The following is a 13,092-nucleotide window of genomic DNA, read 5'->3' on the forward strand; positions in this document are numbered from 1 at the left end:
GTTTATTTCAACAGGACAAGGGAAATACCAGGGGCTGCTCTTGGCTGGTATTTCAATGTTGCCTGGATTTAGAGATCCACATCCTGTTTGTTTACAGCATATACTCCACAGCATTAAATGAGCATGGATGTGTGCACATTTATGAGTCCAGCTGCCTGCAATGTATGTAACACCACTTACATGGAGAGACTTTTTCCTTCTCTTTCATGTCTTTCATACCTGCATATGCAAGACTGCTATCTAGCTTATGAAAGACATCTGGATAGTTTGATTTATACAGTCCTGATACAATGTTGTGTATATATTTAATATAATGAAGTTATGTTTTAAATGGGAATGGTATTAGAAACATTAATAAGAAAGATATTCTAAACTAATATTATGGCTGATATTGCTTGGTACAATAAATGTAATATTTAAACAAATACTTTAAAAACTTCCAAAAATGGTAAGTTTTGCTATTATTCCTTTCACAGACAGATATGAATTTGGCATACTGTAACATCATAGCAGTGTTACATAAATATTTACCTTTTAGTTTGTCTCTCTTCTTGGCAATGTAGCTCGTTACTAAAGATGGCTTTTTTTTATATTAACCGTTGAACTGCTGTCTTTGCCCTTTCACAACAGCCTGACAGCTTTTGTTAAATCAGGAGTTTGCTGGTCAGTCCTGATTGTCGGAGGCAGCAATGACACTCTATATATCATGCTCACATGGAAACAAGCTGAAAGGGATATATTAATACCAAATTGTTTCCATATCCATTTAAAGATAATATTTTTATTGATCTTGATAGTTATTACCAAACTGTTCACCAATTATTAACAACCACTCAGACAGTCAATGTAAGCAATTTCAACGCTATTCAAAATCTGTTACTTGAAAGCTGTCATGTTTTCATAACTTATGTGGTTGTGGTGGTAGGGTTTAAATCCCAGGTCTGTGTCACAAAAAGCATTTATCCTGCAGTTTTAATGTCTTGACTTTGTCCTGCCCTGAGTCAACCATTATTTGCTTTGATTTGCCTGTCCCAAAATATTTGCTGGTTTTCTATTTAAATGTTCCTGCTACTCTGAGCAACAACAGTGGGTCCCTTACCCTAAAGAAGAGGAAACAGGAATCACATCTTTTCTGCTAATTGTTCTCACAGTGTCTAAAGGTGGGGTAATACGCCATGATCCTAAAGATGATCATGGTTAGTGAGGGCCTGCCATGATCTTGATGACGAATATGATCAAGATCTCATGTGTGTGTCAGGAATACAGCAGCACTGGGAGTAAGAAGGGAGGGTTACCAGCCCATCAGCAGTGGGAAGGTGGGCTCAAGCACTGGGAGGGCAACTTAGGGTGGTGACCCCGCTTCAGCATTGACCCGAGCCCAGACATCACAGAAATGGTTAGTCAGGGGATGACCGGTACAATTAACATTGGACTGTACACATTATTATGTTCCACTTTAAAGAGCCTACGCAACACTTGGTTGCAAGATAGCCTCCTCTTTTCAACATCTGTGCCATGTACCAGATCTTTCTGATGAGGTTTCCCTTTCTGTTTGAAGGCTAACCTACAGAGTCAGAAATAAAAAGTTAACCCGCTTTGACAATTTTACCAGCAGTGGCTCAGAGATGGCAGGCTCTAGGGCAGCACAGACCTTGTGCACCTATGGGTATAGCCCAGGTTCTATTTTGCATTTGTGAACAGAGACAAATACTTCAAATTTCACCCAGAGATCTTTAACCTTCATTCTGCTTGTCTTCTAAATTTTCACAGCTGTGTAATATCATATAACTTCTCAGTAATTACAACTAAAGTACAGCATATTTTTAGTAGTTTGTTTTATTCTCTGTCACTTAACAAGTGCTGAATCAAATAATTTTGTTTCATCTTTAAAATGACAGAACAGAAAATTCAGAAATATTATAGTTATTTTAATAATGGTATAAAGCATATCTTTTAAAAGACAACATTTACCATTTTAGAATAGTGTCTATGGTGCCGTATTTTCCCTACCCTATTGATAAATATTGATTTTTTAGGAACAATTGTAGTGGTTTATTTCCTTGTTTGTTTGTTTGTTTTAATGGAAAAGCAGACTAATTTCTACAGATTTCATCAACAGTCTTATTAATATTCAGTAACCTAAAACCTAGAGAGACACAGGAGTGCTCAGTCCTGAAACCCTCTTTGGACATAGTTTTAAGGAATATATAGCACAACTGAAATTAGGACACCAGAGCTTGAGAGAGAATCAAAGTACCATATCAAACAGTCAACAAAATTAATAGTAAAAGTAAAGCAGACATGGTGAGAATTTTGTGCTGTATTTGGAGAATGACATTGATGTCATTTAGACTTTATAAGGATTTCAAACCTTTAATTATTCCTTCAGCTGTAACAGTACCTTTGCCAATTACTTATTCCCATACAAAAGGGCCTAGGTTTGAATTTCTGGGTTTATTATACAACAAAAGGTTACGGATCATAAAAGTTCAACATGGGAAACTACAATGCCCACCTTGTTTTGTTTGGGTCTTGTTCTAAGTGCACCAGCAATGTTGCAATCACAAGTTGATGGTATTTGTTCCAGCCACGCAAAGTAAATTCAGTACACAGTGTGCTTTCAGCCACTATAAAGTTTAATCTTTGAGTAAGGACACAGTTCCTAACATTTATTAAATGAACTTTGGGTATCAATTCCATTGCTGCTGGGTAAGCTGTTATGATTAACTTTGGGGTAGGCCAGCTGCTGTGCAATTGTTGTTCATTTATGCTTCTTGATTGCTATCTATATTCTTGGCACTCTGTGAAAAGCTTGAAATAGAAAAATATTGAATAAAAACCCAGGGTATTCTACCAATATTGAGGAAAGTGCAATTTTAGCTTATTTTCTTGGTTTTAATGTTAGACTTTTTCCAGTCCCTGCCAGGTAAAAGTTAGGATAAGACAGTTAAATGAGCAATTCATGCTGGCCTGCTTTTCCTGGTATGGATATTCCACAAAAGGCAACAGTTTAGTAGAAGGGGTTAGGTGATGACTGGGAAAATCAAGACAGCTGGTGTCTGCTGAGGGAAATCACTGTAGGGACATAACAGAGATCCTCAGAGTTGGAATGAAGTATGAAAAAATATCAAAATGAACACAAGTAATATTAGTTTGCTGTAATACCCTTTGGAGTTCAGACAATAATAATCAGACATTGGCAGTAATAAAATATCAGGAGTATGTTTTCATTTTATGCCTAAAGGCTGGATGGGAGGCAGGCAAATGTCACCAATGTCAGGGTGACAAATGATGTGATAGCTGTGTACATTAAATTGGAACTAAACAGATTATCAATAGAAATTACTGAATAAATAATGAATAACATCAAATGGTTAGGATCACCTTAAACAGAAGAGAGTTATACTGATTATAAAGCAATGACAGCTAAAAGAGTTACCCAAGGATCATGTCGTGAAAGCCTGAAGTCATGCAAGGCAAGGAGGTTCACCCCTCAAAAGCAGGAGTTGCAGCATGTGCTGAAGACCAAAACCAGAGAGGTTTGAATTCCTGGTGTTTTGCAGAGAAGCTTTCAGGCAGGAACAGGAGAGGAAAGAGCCTCCCATGTACATGACCAGCAGCTGTAATCCTGCTGAGCAATGAGGACATATAGACTGTCAGCAGGCATGTTTGCTGTATGTTTGTATGAATATATAATCACATGCTGATTATGGTAATATGGCACCACCCCACTTCTGGCACCCATAGTACAACCCCTGGGAAATAACGGCATTATGATGTGAAAGTGTTCAGAATGAGATTGTGCAAATAGTCTTTCCAAAGGAGGAGAAGGAACTACCTTTGAGAACTATAATCAAAAGCTCCACTGTTTCCCATATATTTTTATCTAGCACTTATTGAATTGTATAAGGGTTTATGTGTAGCTGAGGTCCACAGTCATCTTCTGCCCTTAAGCAACCCTTGAAATTCCCCTCATTGTCAGCTCTTGGACATTTTAACTTGGCCAGTGTAAACATTTTGGTATGTGCTGGTTCAGTCTGGAGGGCTAGTCCTCCTTTTCTTGTAAGATTAAGACAGGCAGAAAACCAACAATTACAGAAATAGGTGTTTGTGATTTCATCAGTAAAGTAATTCAACTTTTTTTCAAGGCAACAATTATATATGAGAAAGGGCTTTTCTCCCAGTATGTGTGGCTAAGTGTCTCTGTGAAATTAGCCAATCACCAACAGCAAGGACAGTCTAGGCTTTCTCTAAGCTTGCTAACAGTGTACTTCTGGTGAATACATCAGTCATTTCCTCTTGATTGGTGATTCATATCTTCATTTAATGGAATAAATTCTGCTTTTTCTGTAAAAGATTAAAAGCATTATGTTTCTGCTTTTAAATCTTGATTAGGATCACATTCAATGAAGCACCAATCCACAAAGCCAAAGGATTTTGGTGAAAAATAAAAGAACCCCTCCCTAATCTCTCATTATTTTTCTCCTGTAACTTGAAAACAGAGAGGTATTCTTGCTTGATTTTTACTCTGCTTAAGTGGTTCTTTCTTTGTTTCCTTCAATTGACTGTGGTGGGGTTTTTTTAGCCTTGACATTCATTTCAGGAAGAGGTGCTATTGGTTATTTTTTGTTAGGATTTTCTTTTTTTTTTTTTTGGCAGGAGAGAGTGAAGAGAAATCAAAGCAAAGATTAATAAAGTAGGCTTGTCCTAGGTACTACACGTACTATATACACTAAACCCAAGGATTGGGTTTACTTCTGTCGAGGCATGTAACAGAAAGGCCTCCCATCATTACCAATCCTGTCAGCATACGAAACCCAGGTAGTTTTAGGTAGCTGATTTAAGTCTGTACCTCCCTTGTACATCACAGACTTCAGTTTGAGAGAGGAAGGACCTCTTTGTAAGAGAATCTTTTTATGATATGAAACAAAGTGAAAATATCATTTAGAGAAAGAAAGTTTGATTACTAAGGTTAATTTTAAAAAGCTGTTCCTGGTTAAGTGCATATGTGATTACCCACCTCATCAGAATAATGTAGAAACTGCTATTCCATTTTTAATTCAGGCAGCTCTCAGCTATGAAAGAGAGATTTATTCATTAAAACAGATAACAGACAACAGCTATATATATGCTACTAATATTGTTTCACTGTTTCTTTTTCTGCAGATATTTATAAACAATGAGTGGCATGATTCAGTTAGTGGTAAAAAATTTGAAGTCTTTAACCCTGCTAATGAAGAGAAAATCTGTGAGGTTGAAGAAGGAGACAAGGTACGGTTTTCTTTCTTACTCTTAACTCTAGCTTTAAATTCAATTATTCTCCTTAAAAGAAGGCAGGCAAGCATCCATCTGTGCTGATATAACACACCACCTCATAGATGTACCTACTTCATCCTGTATACCTTCTTCTGCAAACAATTCTTAGCTTTTCTACTAAGCCTTAATATTTTTTTTTTTTTGTAAACAGACACTGAAAAACTGCTTTACTCTTAGGATCTTGCTTATAGGAGGAAAGTTCTGAAGAAATATTTTTTTGTTAATTTAATATTGATTCTTTTTGTTATCTTTGATAGGTGGCATCTAATAATTTAGTTGGGGGGGGTTGTTATTTTTTTCTGTCTCTTCCTTACACAGTGATATAATCCATTCACTACACATTTATAAAAGGTTTTTCATTACAGATAACATGAAGTGAACAAATACTGATATTTTCCCATACAGACTCTGCAAAGATGATAATTAGCATCAAATTAGCATTTTTAGCTATGAATATGTCTTCTCACTACTGCCGCTTTCAAATATTTGGTTTTGTGAAAAAGGTATCAGAACATAGTCCTAAAAAAGACTCTTAAGATGAATGTAACCTATCAAATAGATACTAATTCCACCAAAACTGGTTTCCTTACAGCATGTTGAACTAATGAATTTAAGCAGAGGACTAAAAAGATTGTTGGCACCTGTAAACAAACATTCATTTTTTTTCATATTTATCAGGTCTCTTTGTGGAAAAATACAGGTAAATGCCATGAAATCAAAGATATAATGAAAACCTAACCCCTCAAATAAACAGCTCTGTATTTTTGTTATAGTATGTATTTTTCCACTATAAAGAATTTGCCTAGTGCTACTATACAGCTTAAATATAAGTTATCAAGACAAAGATGGCTGAAAAAGTCTGCATGAGTCTGTCTTTTGACAATTTCATATATCTAACAATGAGTTTTTCAAATGCCTTGTTCTTGCTTTTCTTTAGTCCTGGTTACCTGTATGTAGTGCTAAGAGTCACTGAGATTATTTCAGGCTCTTTTTGTCCTCAGCCAAAGAATTTCATAAGCACATTGTTAACTTCTGAATCATATTCTACTAGAACCATACATGCTTTTGATGTAAAATGCTACTTCTTCTACCTCTTCTCTGTTCAATGTTTAAAAACCAAATTATGTTGCAAATCAGGTTGGCCTGATATTTGATCATCCTCAAATTAAATTAGTCATGACCTGCAACTGTTCGCTTACCATTGAGAATTTTTGTATCTTTCATTCCTTACAAATGATCTAACAACTCATTAAATAAAGAGATAACACTGTTCAACACACAGGTTTGCTTTCTTTCCAATAATTTTACAATGAAAACTTCTATTAACTAAATTGCCAAGTGAAATGCACAAATCTAGTGAATTACACAGTCATTGTGAACCTAATATTCTAGAGCCTAGTCTTTAGATAATGAGCCAAGAGATTTTAGGAATTTAATTTGTGTGTACAATAGGGTTGACAAAGGGCTGTACACTGCCTTGCAGTGGTATTTAAAAAAAACAAGTGGAGATTACAAAGCACAGACATATATGTGGGTGGGAACTGTTTTCCTTTCAGCTTGATGGCTCTTTCAAGCTACATTCGCTAATCCTAAAGGCCCCTAGTAATAATAAAGCAGCTCAACAAATGGTCAGTGGGATGTAAAATAAATGCACTTCTGTAAAAAGTCTAAACTATCTCTGAAAGGAGCTATCAGTCTTTATAGTCATGGTGTAGATTTATGTACCCAAATTAAATTTCATACAGTTGAAGAACATCTTTTTTTCCTTACTTTTCATTCACAGCTCTGTATTAGCTTTATAGCATTTTACTTGGTTTTAACTATTTCTGCGCTTTTAGTAAAAAGAACACATGGCACTTTATTTAGTTTTAATTTACATCATTCACACAAGTACAACTTACCATTTCCCCTTGCTCTTTTCCAGTAAAGACCAAGTCATATTGAAAAGCTGTAGAATTTTTATGATATTTGTGATAGAAAGAGATGAGAAAAAATATAATTAATTGAATATTCATTAAATGCAGTTTTTTGGGTCACAGATAAGTGATGAGGTGTTTGATGACATTCTGACAGATTCTGAAGCAATTCTTTTTAATCTGGTAGATTTTAGCTACCTGATATAGGTGACTGACTGGTCAGTATTACCCTATAGTAATTGCTGTGCTACTTGTAGAGATCTTTCCTATCTTTTCCCAAACTTCCTGGAAAGAACTGTAGGAAGTTCTGTAGGCCTTCTGTCTAGCAGGTCTGTGCTTGCTTTCCAAGCCACTTACCCACCTCACTCCTGGCTTTTAAAAATTAGTATTTGGCTACCAACATCAGTTAAAGATTTGAGAACTGGTTCATGTTTAGAACAACTGACTTTGGTGTTCACTTAGTCAATTTTACTGGTTTAGTCAACCTTGGTAGTGGTTTCTTTGGAGGAGACTCTAGCAACGAGCAGTACAGAAAAAAGGTTGGAAGAATCCTTTAAACAATGCATGCAAATTGCTCAGGGAAATGTGCCATGTATGGATTCCTCCTTTTTTTTTCCCTCAAATTTGTTTTTAATTTCTAACAAAATGCTAGGACAAACCTCCTCTTTATGTCATTGTTTTCCTGGGAAAACTTTTACAAAAATTGTGAAATATAAAATTCCAAGCACTAAAAGCCTGGAACACCCTTGCACAGAAAAAAGTTTCATAGATTCATTGTAAATTTTCCTACTATGGTGAAAGCCAAATAACAAATAATACATTATGTCATAAAAAACATTTATGGACTTACAAATTAGCTTGCTTAATGCAAAGACAATGCTTAGACTTTAGAATATTTAGGCTTAGCATTTTAAACCTGGTGAATCAGTCAATTATTAAATTTATTTTAAATACAAATAGTCCTTAAAACTTTCAGAAATATAATACATTGATTTGTCTTCCTCAATAATAAATTTTTGGTCATTTTATGAGACATTCCGAGGAACAGGTCCTTCCAACCTTGTCTTCACACCACCAGATACTTCTAGATACTGTTGAGTACTTAAATATTTAACTTACAGATTTGGACATCTCTTTGTACATAAAAGAGATTGAATTGCATCAGCAGTGTAATTGGTGGGTGTATCTCCAATTAAAAACATGAGAAGGCAGAGGGTTTGAAAACAAATTTTAAAAATAGAGTTCCTTAATATGTTTCTATTTTAGAAGCTTTGAGAACCCATCTTTTCTCAGACAACTTCACATTGCTGAAATTATAGCAGAAGTATTTGAAAGAAAATAACCCATGTATCTAAAATTACTGTACCAATTCTGATTAGATTGGGGTTTGTGTCTGTTATTTATCTTGCAAAACATCTTGCATGTTTAACAACTAGCAGACTGATTACAGAATCAATTCCTGATTCTAAAAGTTTCTCTGTTTTCCCCACAGGCAGATGTAGACAAGGCTGTTAAAGCAGCTAGAAAAGCTTTTGAGCTTGGGTCACCCTGGCGTACAATGGATGCTTCAGAGCGAGGAAGGCTCTTGAATAAACTAGCTGACTTAGTTGAAAGAGATCGGCTGATTTTAGCTGTGAGTATGATACGTGAACAAAAAGACTGGGAAAAAGACTATGTCCTGATTTTTAAAGAATGATATCAGAAAGCATAACACGCTAAATCCTTGGAAAGTCATGTTGTCTCAATTCTTGTTTTTCATCTGTATTGCAAATGAATCTCATTAAACTGGCTTGCACTCTGGTCTATTAACACCCCACATCCACAAAGTACTTGAGTATTTGATTAGTTTTAAGATGATACTTAAGCCACCTACAACTGATGCAATTTCAGTTGTTGTTCTTAAGGACACACTAACATAGACCATGTGCTTAACACTTGTCTAAACCAAGGCCTGAATCAAGGTCTGAGCTCAAAGTCTGCTCAGTGCTTACAGATGACACAAGTCCGAACTGTGAGAAATTTTGAATTTCATGTCTATATATTTTGTTATCACTGGTCCTTCATTAACTGCAGCCTGTAACTGGCAATGAATGAAAAATCTTAACCAGAATCAAAGGCAGCAATTAATTACTTATTTAGTAGAAATAACATGGAGGGTAGAAATTTTGTTCTATCTTTGCCAGATTCTGTGTATTGGCCATTTTACAACTGTTGCCAGCAGACACATAAGTTGTAGCACCAGCACCTACCAATTGTACACTAACACAGGAAAGAACATGTAAAATATAAATGCACCGTTAATTCCCATCTTGTTTTAAACCCCACATATGATGCTACCATTAAGATGATCTCTTTGCTATTTCAAGCACTTTTGCGAATTAACATTTTGGCGGATAATTGCACTCTCCTAAAGACAAGCCCTGGTTTTCTGCCAACAGCGTCAAAAATTTAAGAGAGAAGGAAGGGTATCAAACATTCAGGATGATCACACAGACCACACTATTGATAAGCTTATAAAATGTAAACCTTCAAAATTTGTAAAACCTGCAACAAATCTATTGCCCATTTTATTGTCCTTATGGCTGTTATATAGGACGACACTTACATGTGTCCCAAAGAGGTTTTTAAAAGAAAAATGAAAATTTAAAGGAACTGGGGTTATTTCCTTGCAACTGTCAAATTTACGATTTTCTTCCAAGTTATTTCTCTAAATGAATCTTGTCAGTTGATAAGGACTGATAATCACCTAGTTTCTCAGGAGAAAGCTTGGGTGGCTAGAAATCATGTTCTTGACAATTTTAGATTTATAGAGGTTAAGAAAGACAAAATTTTAAGATAGTTACATTTTGAATAGGAAAAGTATGCCCCCTTGCCGGTTAAGTACTGGATAAACTGGCATTTTCTTCCTTCTTGTACAGCCTAAGGCATTACACATGCAAAAAGGATGGAGAAATAATCTTTTTTCCACAGGAGGGCTGAAACATTAAGAAAGTTTTTGTTCCCATTTGCCATTTTCATAATATGAAAGTATTGCTTTACTCTGAGGCCCTCCCAAGTTACTATTTTACTGACATTGTTTTTATTTCCTACGTGTTGCTCCCATTCTTGACTACTTTTCCTTCTTAGATAAGCTGTGTTTGAACAAAGTGCTTTTCAGACTTCATCAAAATAAAGAGAGATTTTCTCCACTCACAGCTTATCCTAACTGCAGAACAAGCACCATAGAACAGCAAATAGCTTAGTGTACACTAGCAGTCAAATCAGACTCCCAAATCTCATTGCAAAGGCATTTTTATGTGTTCATGAATCTGGCCAGGATCAAAATTATTCCAATTCAGAGTTTCATATGATGATAAGGTGCCTCTCCTTAAGCTCCAGAGGGTCAACAACCCTATAGGTAGGCTACTGGAAGAATAAGTCAAAGCAGGGTACTTGAAAGAGCCACTGAGAATTTTGTTTCTTAGCTTTCAGACTGTTGTGGTGTTTGAAGCTATGGAATTCATAAGTTTGAGGCCAGGGAAGAATTTCCATAGAATCATAGAATCATTTAAGTTGGAAAAGACCTTTAAGATCATCAAGTCCAAACATTTTCTCCCATGTCCAAACAGAACAACAGAGTGCCAGATATATTGCCCAGAATGGCAAGGGCATATCACATTTAATCTGTTGCTTGTTTCTGAAAGCCATCAAGCATTGCTGACTTCTCCATTTTGTTCTGTACTCTTCCCAATTATGATACCTGCAATGTGTGCAGTGCAGACTTCACAAGGGAGTTGTTGGTGAAACAACGTACTTGCAGGACCAGTGTGTAGACTCAGCCTGAAATGCTAATGAACCTTGGACATAAAAAATAACAAATTTAGAAAAGGACATAATGTATCTAAGGTTTGACTAGATCTTGAAATTATAGTTCGGGATTTTCCTAGTAAGTATCCTAATGGGATTGTTCACAAAGCTGAAGTTCCCCAGTGTCTCTGTGATGGAAAACTTGAGAAAAAAATTCTAGCAGTGTCAAGATATTGAGACTATTTAAAAACTGCACATGGTCTTTGACTAGATGTCCCAACAGTTAGGAGTATTGAAATTATATTAATCCAAACCACCCTCCCTAGATTTGGCAGGAAAACAACCCTATTTAGTGCTGTGTCTGTGGGATCATTAAAGCAGTGTGGGTGGAACCAAACTGGTCAGCTGAAAAATTATAGGTGTTGAATGAATATTTGCTGATTATTATTCTAAAGGTTTATATCTGCTTGGCATGGAGATCCATGGTATGGAGAGTCACGCCTGGCTTCAAATAACCAGTTAGTTCGCTCATTTAGTAGTTAGCCAATAAAAGAGAGTCTCTTACTCTCTAAGTATTTATTTTTCATAGTGAATTTTTCCCAGTTAAGAGTTCTTGATTGCTCAGACCTTTCCTTTGCACATGCAACACTCAAGGTATACTTGTGTTATTTTATTCCATGCTTTGAGCCTTCTTGCTCATATAAGTTGCCAATCATGCATTTATTATGCACCTAGAAAGATGTTCCTTAATAATTAAACAGCACTTTTTTTTTAAACCTCAGTTAATATGACAGTTATTTCCAGGGAACTACTGCCTACCTTGGGTGTCAGCACAAACAGGCTAAGGCAGGCCGCTCAGTTTATTTGTATCACTAATTTACACAGAATCCTAGATGATCTTTTCATCTACACTTGTAGAATATTTAATATAACCTAGAAAAGTGTAACTGATTCTAATGGGAGAAATTTTATTGTTTTTTCAGAACATCTCACCGTTACAAATGCACCATGATCATGTTATGTATACAGCTCACTGTGAATAAACCATCATGAAAATTTCTTTTTTGTAAATTGCTACCTTGGGCTTTTCAAATGCTAAGGATCTGTTGGAGGGGAATTAGTCTAAATGTTTGTGCTAAAGCTGAAAACCTCTGAACCGAAAAACCAAAAGCTAAATGACAAAGTACAAGCATGAGAACCATTATCAGTATTTAATATTAACTTTGTAATTGCTGTTGTCTGCAGACAATGGAAGCCATTGATGGTGGGAAACTCTTTTCCACTGCCTACCTAATGGATTTAGGGGCCTGTATCAAAACATTACGCTACTGTGCAGGCTGGGCTGATAAAATCCATGGCCGTACTGTTCCAATGGGTGAGTAGTTTTGAGATAACAAAAGTACAGAACAGAAGCCAATGTGATCTGTAAAAACCTGCCTTTTGCTTAAAGTTGTGCAACACAAAAAATATCTCAAACAGAAAATATCTTAGATAGTTCTTGATATAAGTTATTTAGGATTTATCATAATGCTAATTTTAAACATTTAGTGCAGTTATTCACATTTATTTATTGTTCTATATACCACTAATAAGTACTGGTTATTGATCAAAATATTTTAGTGTATATGCACATCTAAGAAGTCTGGTAGGTTACCTTTGCATAGCAAAGTATAGTTTATGCAATGGTACAGCAATGAAAACAGGTATTTGCTTATTAAACCTAAGATTAGCACAAACAGTAATATTTCTTTCAGTTATTGGCTAATGTATTAGGAAGAGTACTAAGACTTAGGAATGAGGAAACTTTATTTTGCTGAAATTTCATTCCATTCCCTCTTCCATTAAGCAGCTCTATGAAAACACTGTTCCTAGCTGCCTTTTCTCAGGACAAAGAAAAGAATGGTAATAAAGAAGGAATTAAGGAAAACTAGAGTGATAAATACTTCCAACTTTTTTGCATCACATAGATCTCTATACTAGGCTTAATGGAACGCAGGTTTATTTGAATCAAAGAGAATTTTATACTTAATGGATTTGATTTAAGCTAAGATCTAATATTAAAAAATGTCCGATA

General features: G+C 35.5%; 1 protein-coding gene across 1 annotated transcript in view; it reads left to right on the forward strand.

Annotated features, from left to right (window-relative positions):
* The window catches only part of ALDH1A1 (aldehyde dehydrogenase 1 family member A1), a 57,062-nt gene that overhangs the window by 23,708 nt on the left and 20,262 nt on the right, over positions 1–13,092 (forward strand). Inside the window, exons 6-8 of the mRNA XM_009636126.2 lie at positions 5,167–5,271; positions 8,725–8,865; positions 12,264–12,393. Of these exons, the coding sequence (XP_009634421.2) occupies positions 5,167–5,271; positions 8,725–8,865; positions 12,264–12,393 (376 nt within the window). The remainder of the gene's footprint in view (positions 1–5,166; positions 5,272–8,724; positions 8,866–12,263; positions 12,394–13,092) is intronic.

The sequence above is a fragment of the Egretta garzetta genome, unplaced genomic scaffold (assembly GCF_000687185.1).
Source record: "Egretta garzetta isolate BGI_Z169 unplaced genomic scaffold, ASM68718v1 scaffold353, whole genome shotgun sequence".
In the NCBI taxonomy this organism is placed as follows: Eukaryota; Metazoa; Chordata; class Aves; order Pelecaniformes; family Ardeidae; genus Egretta; species Egretta garzetta.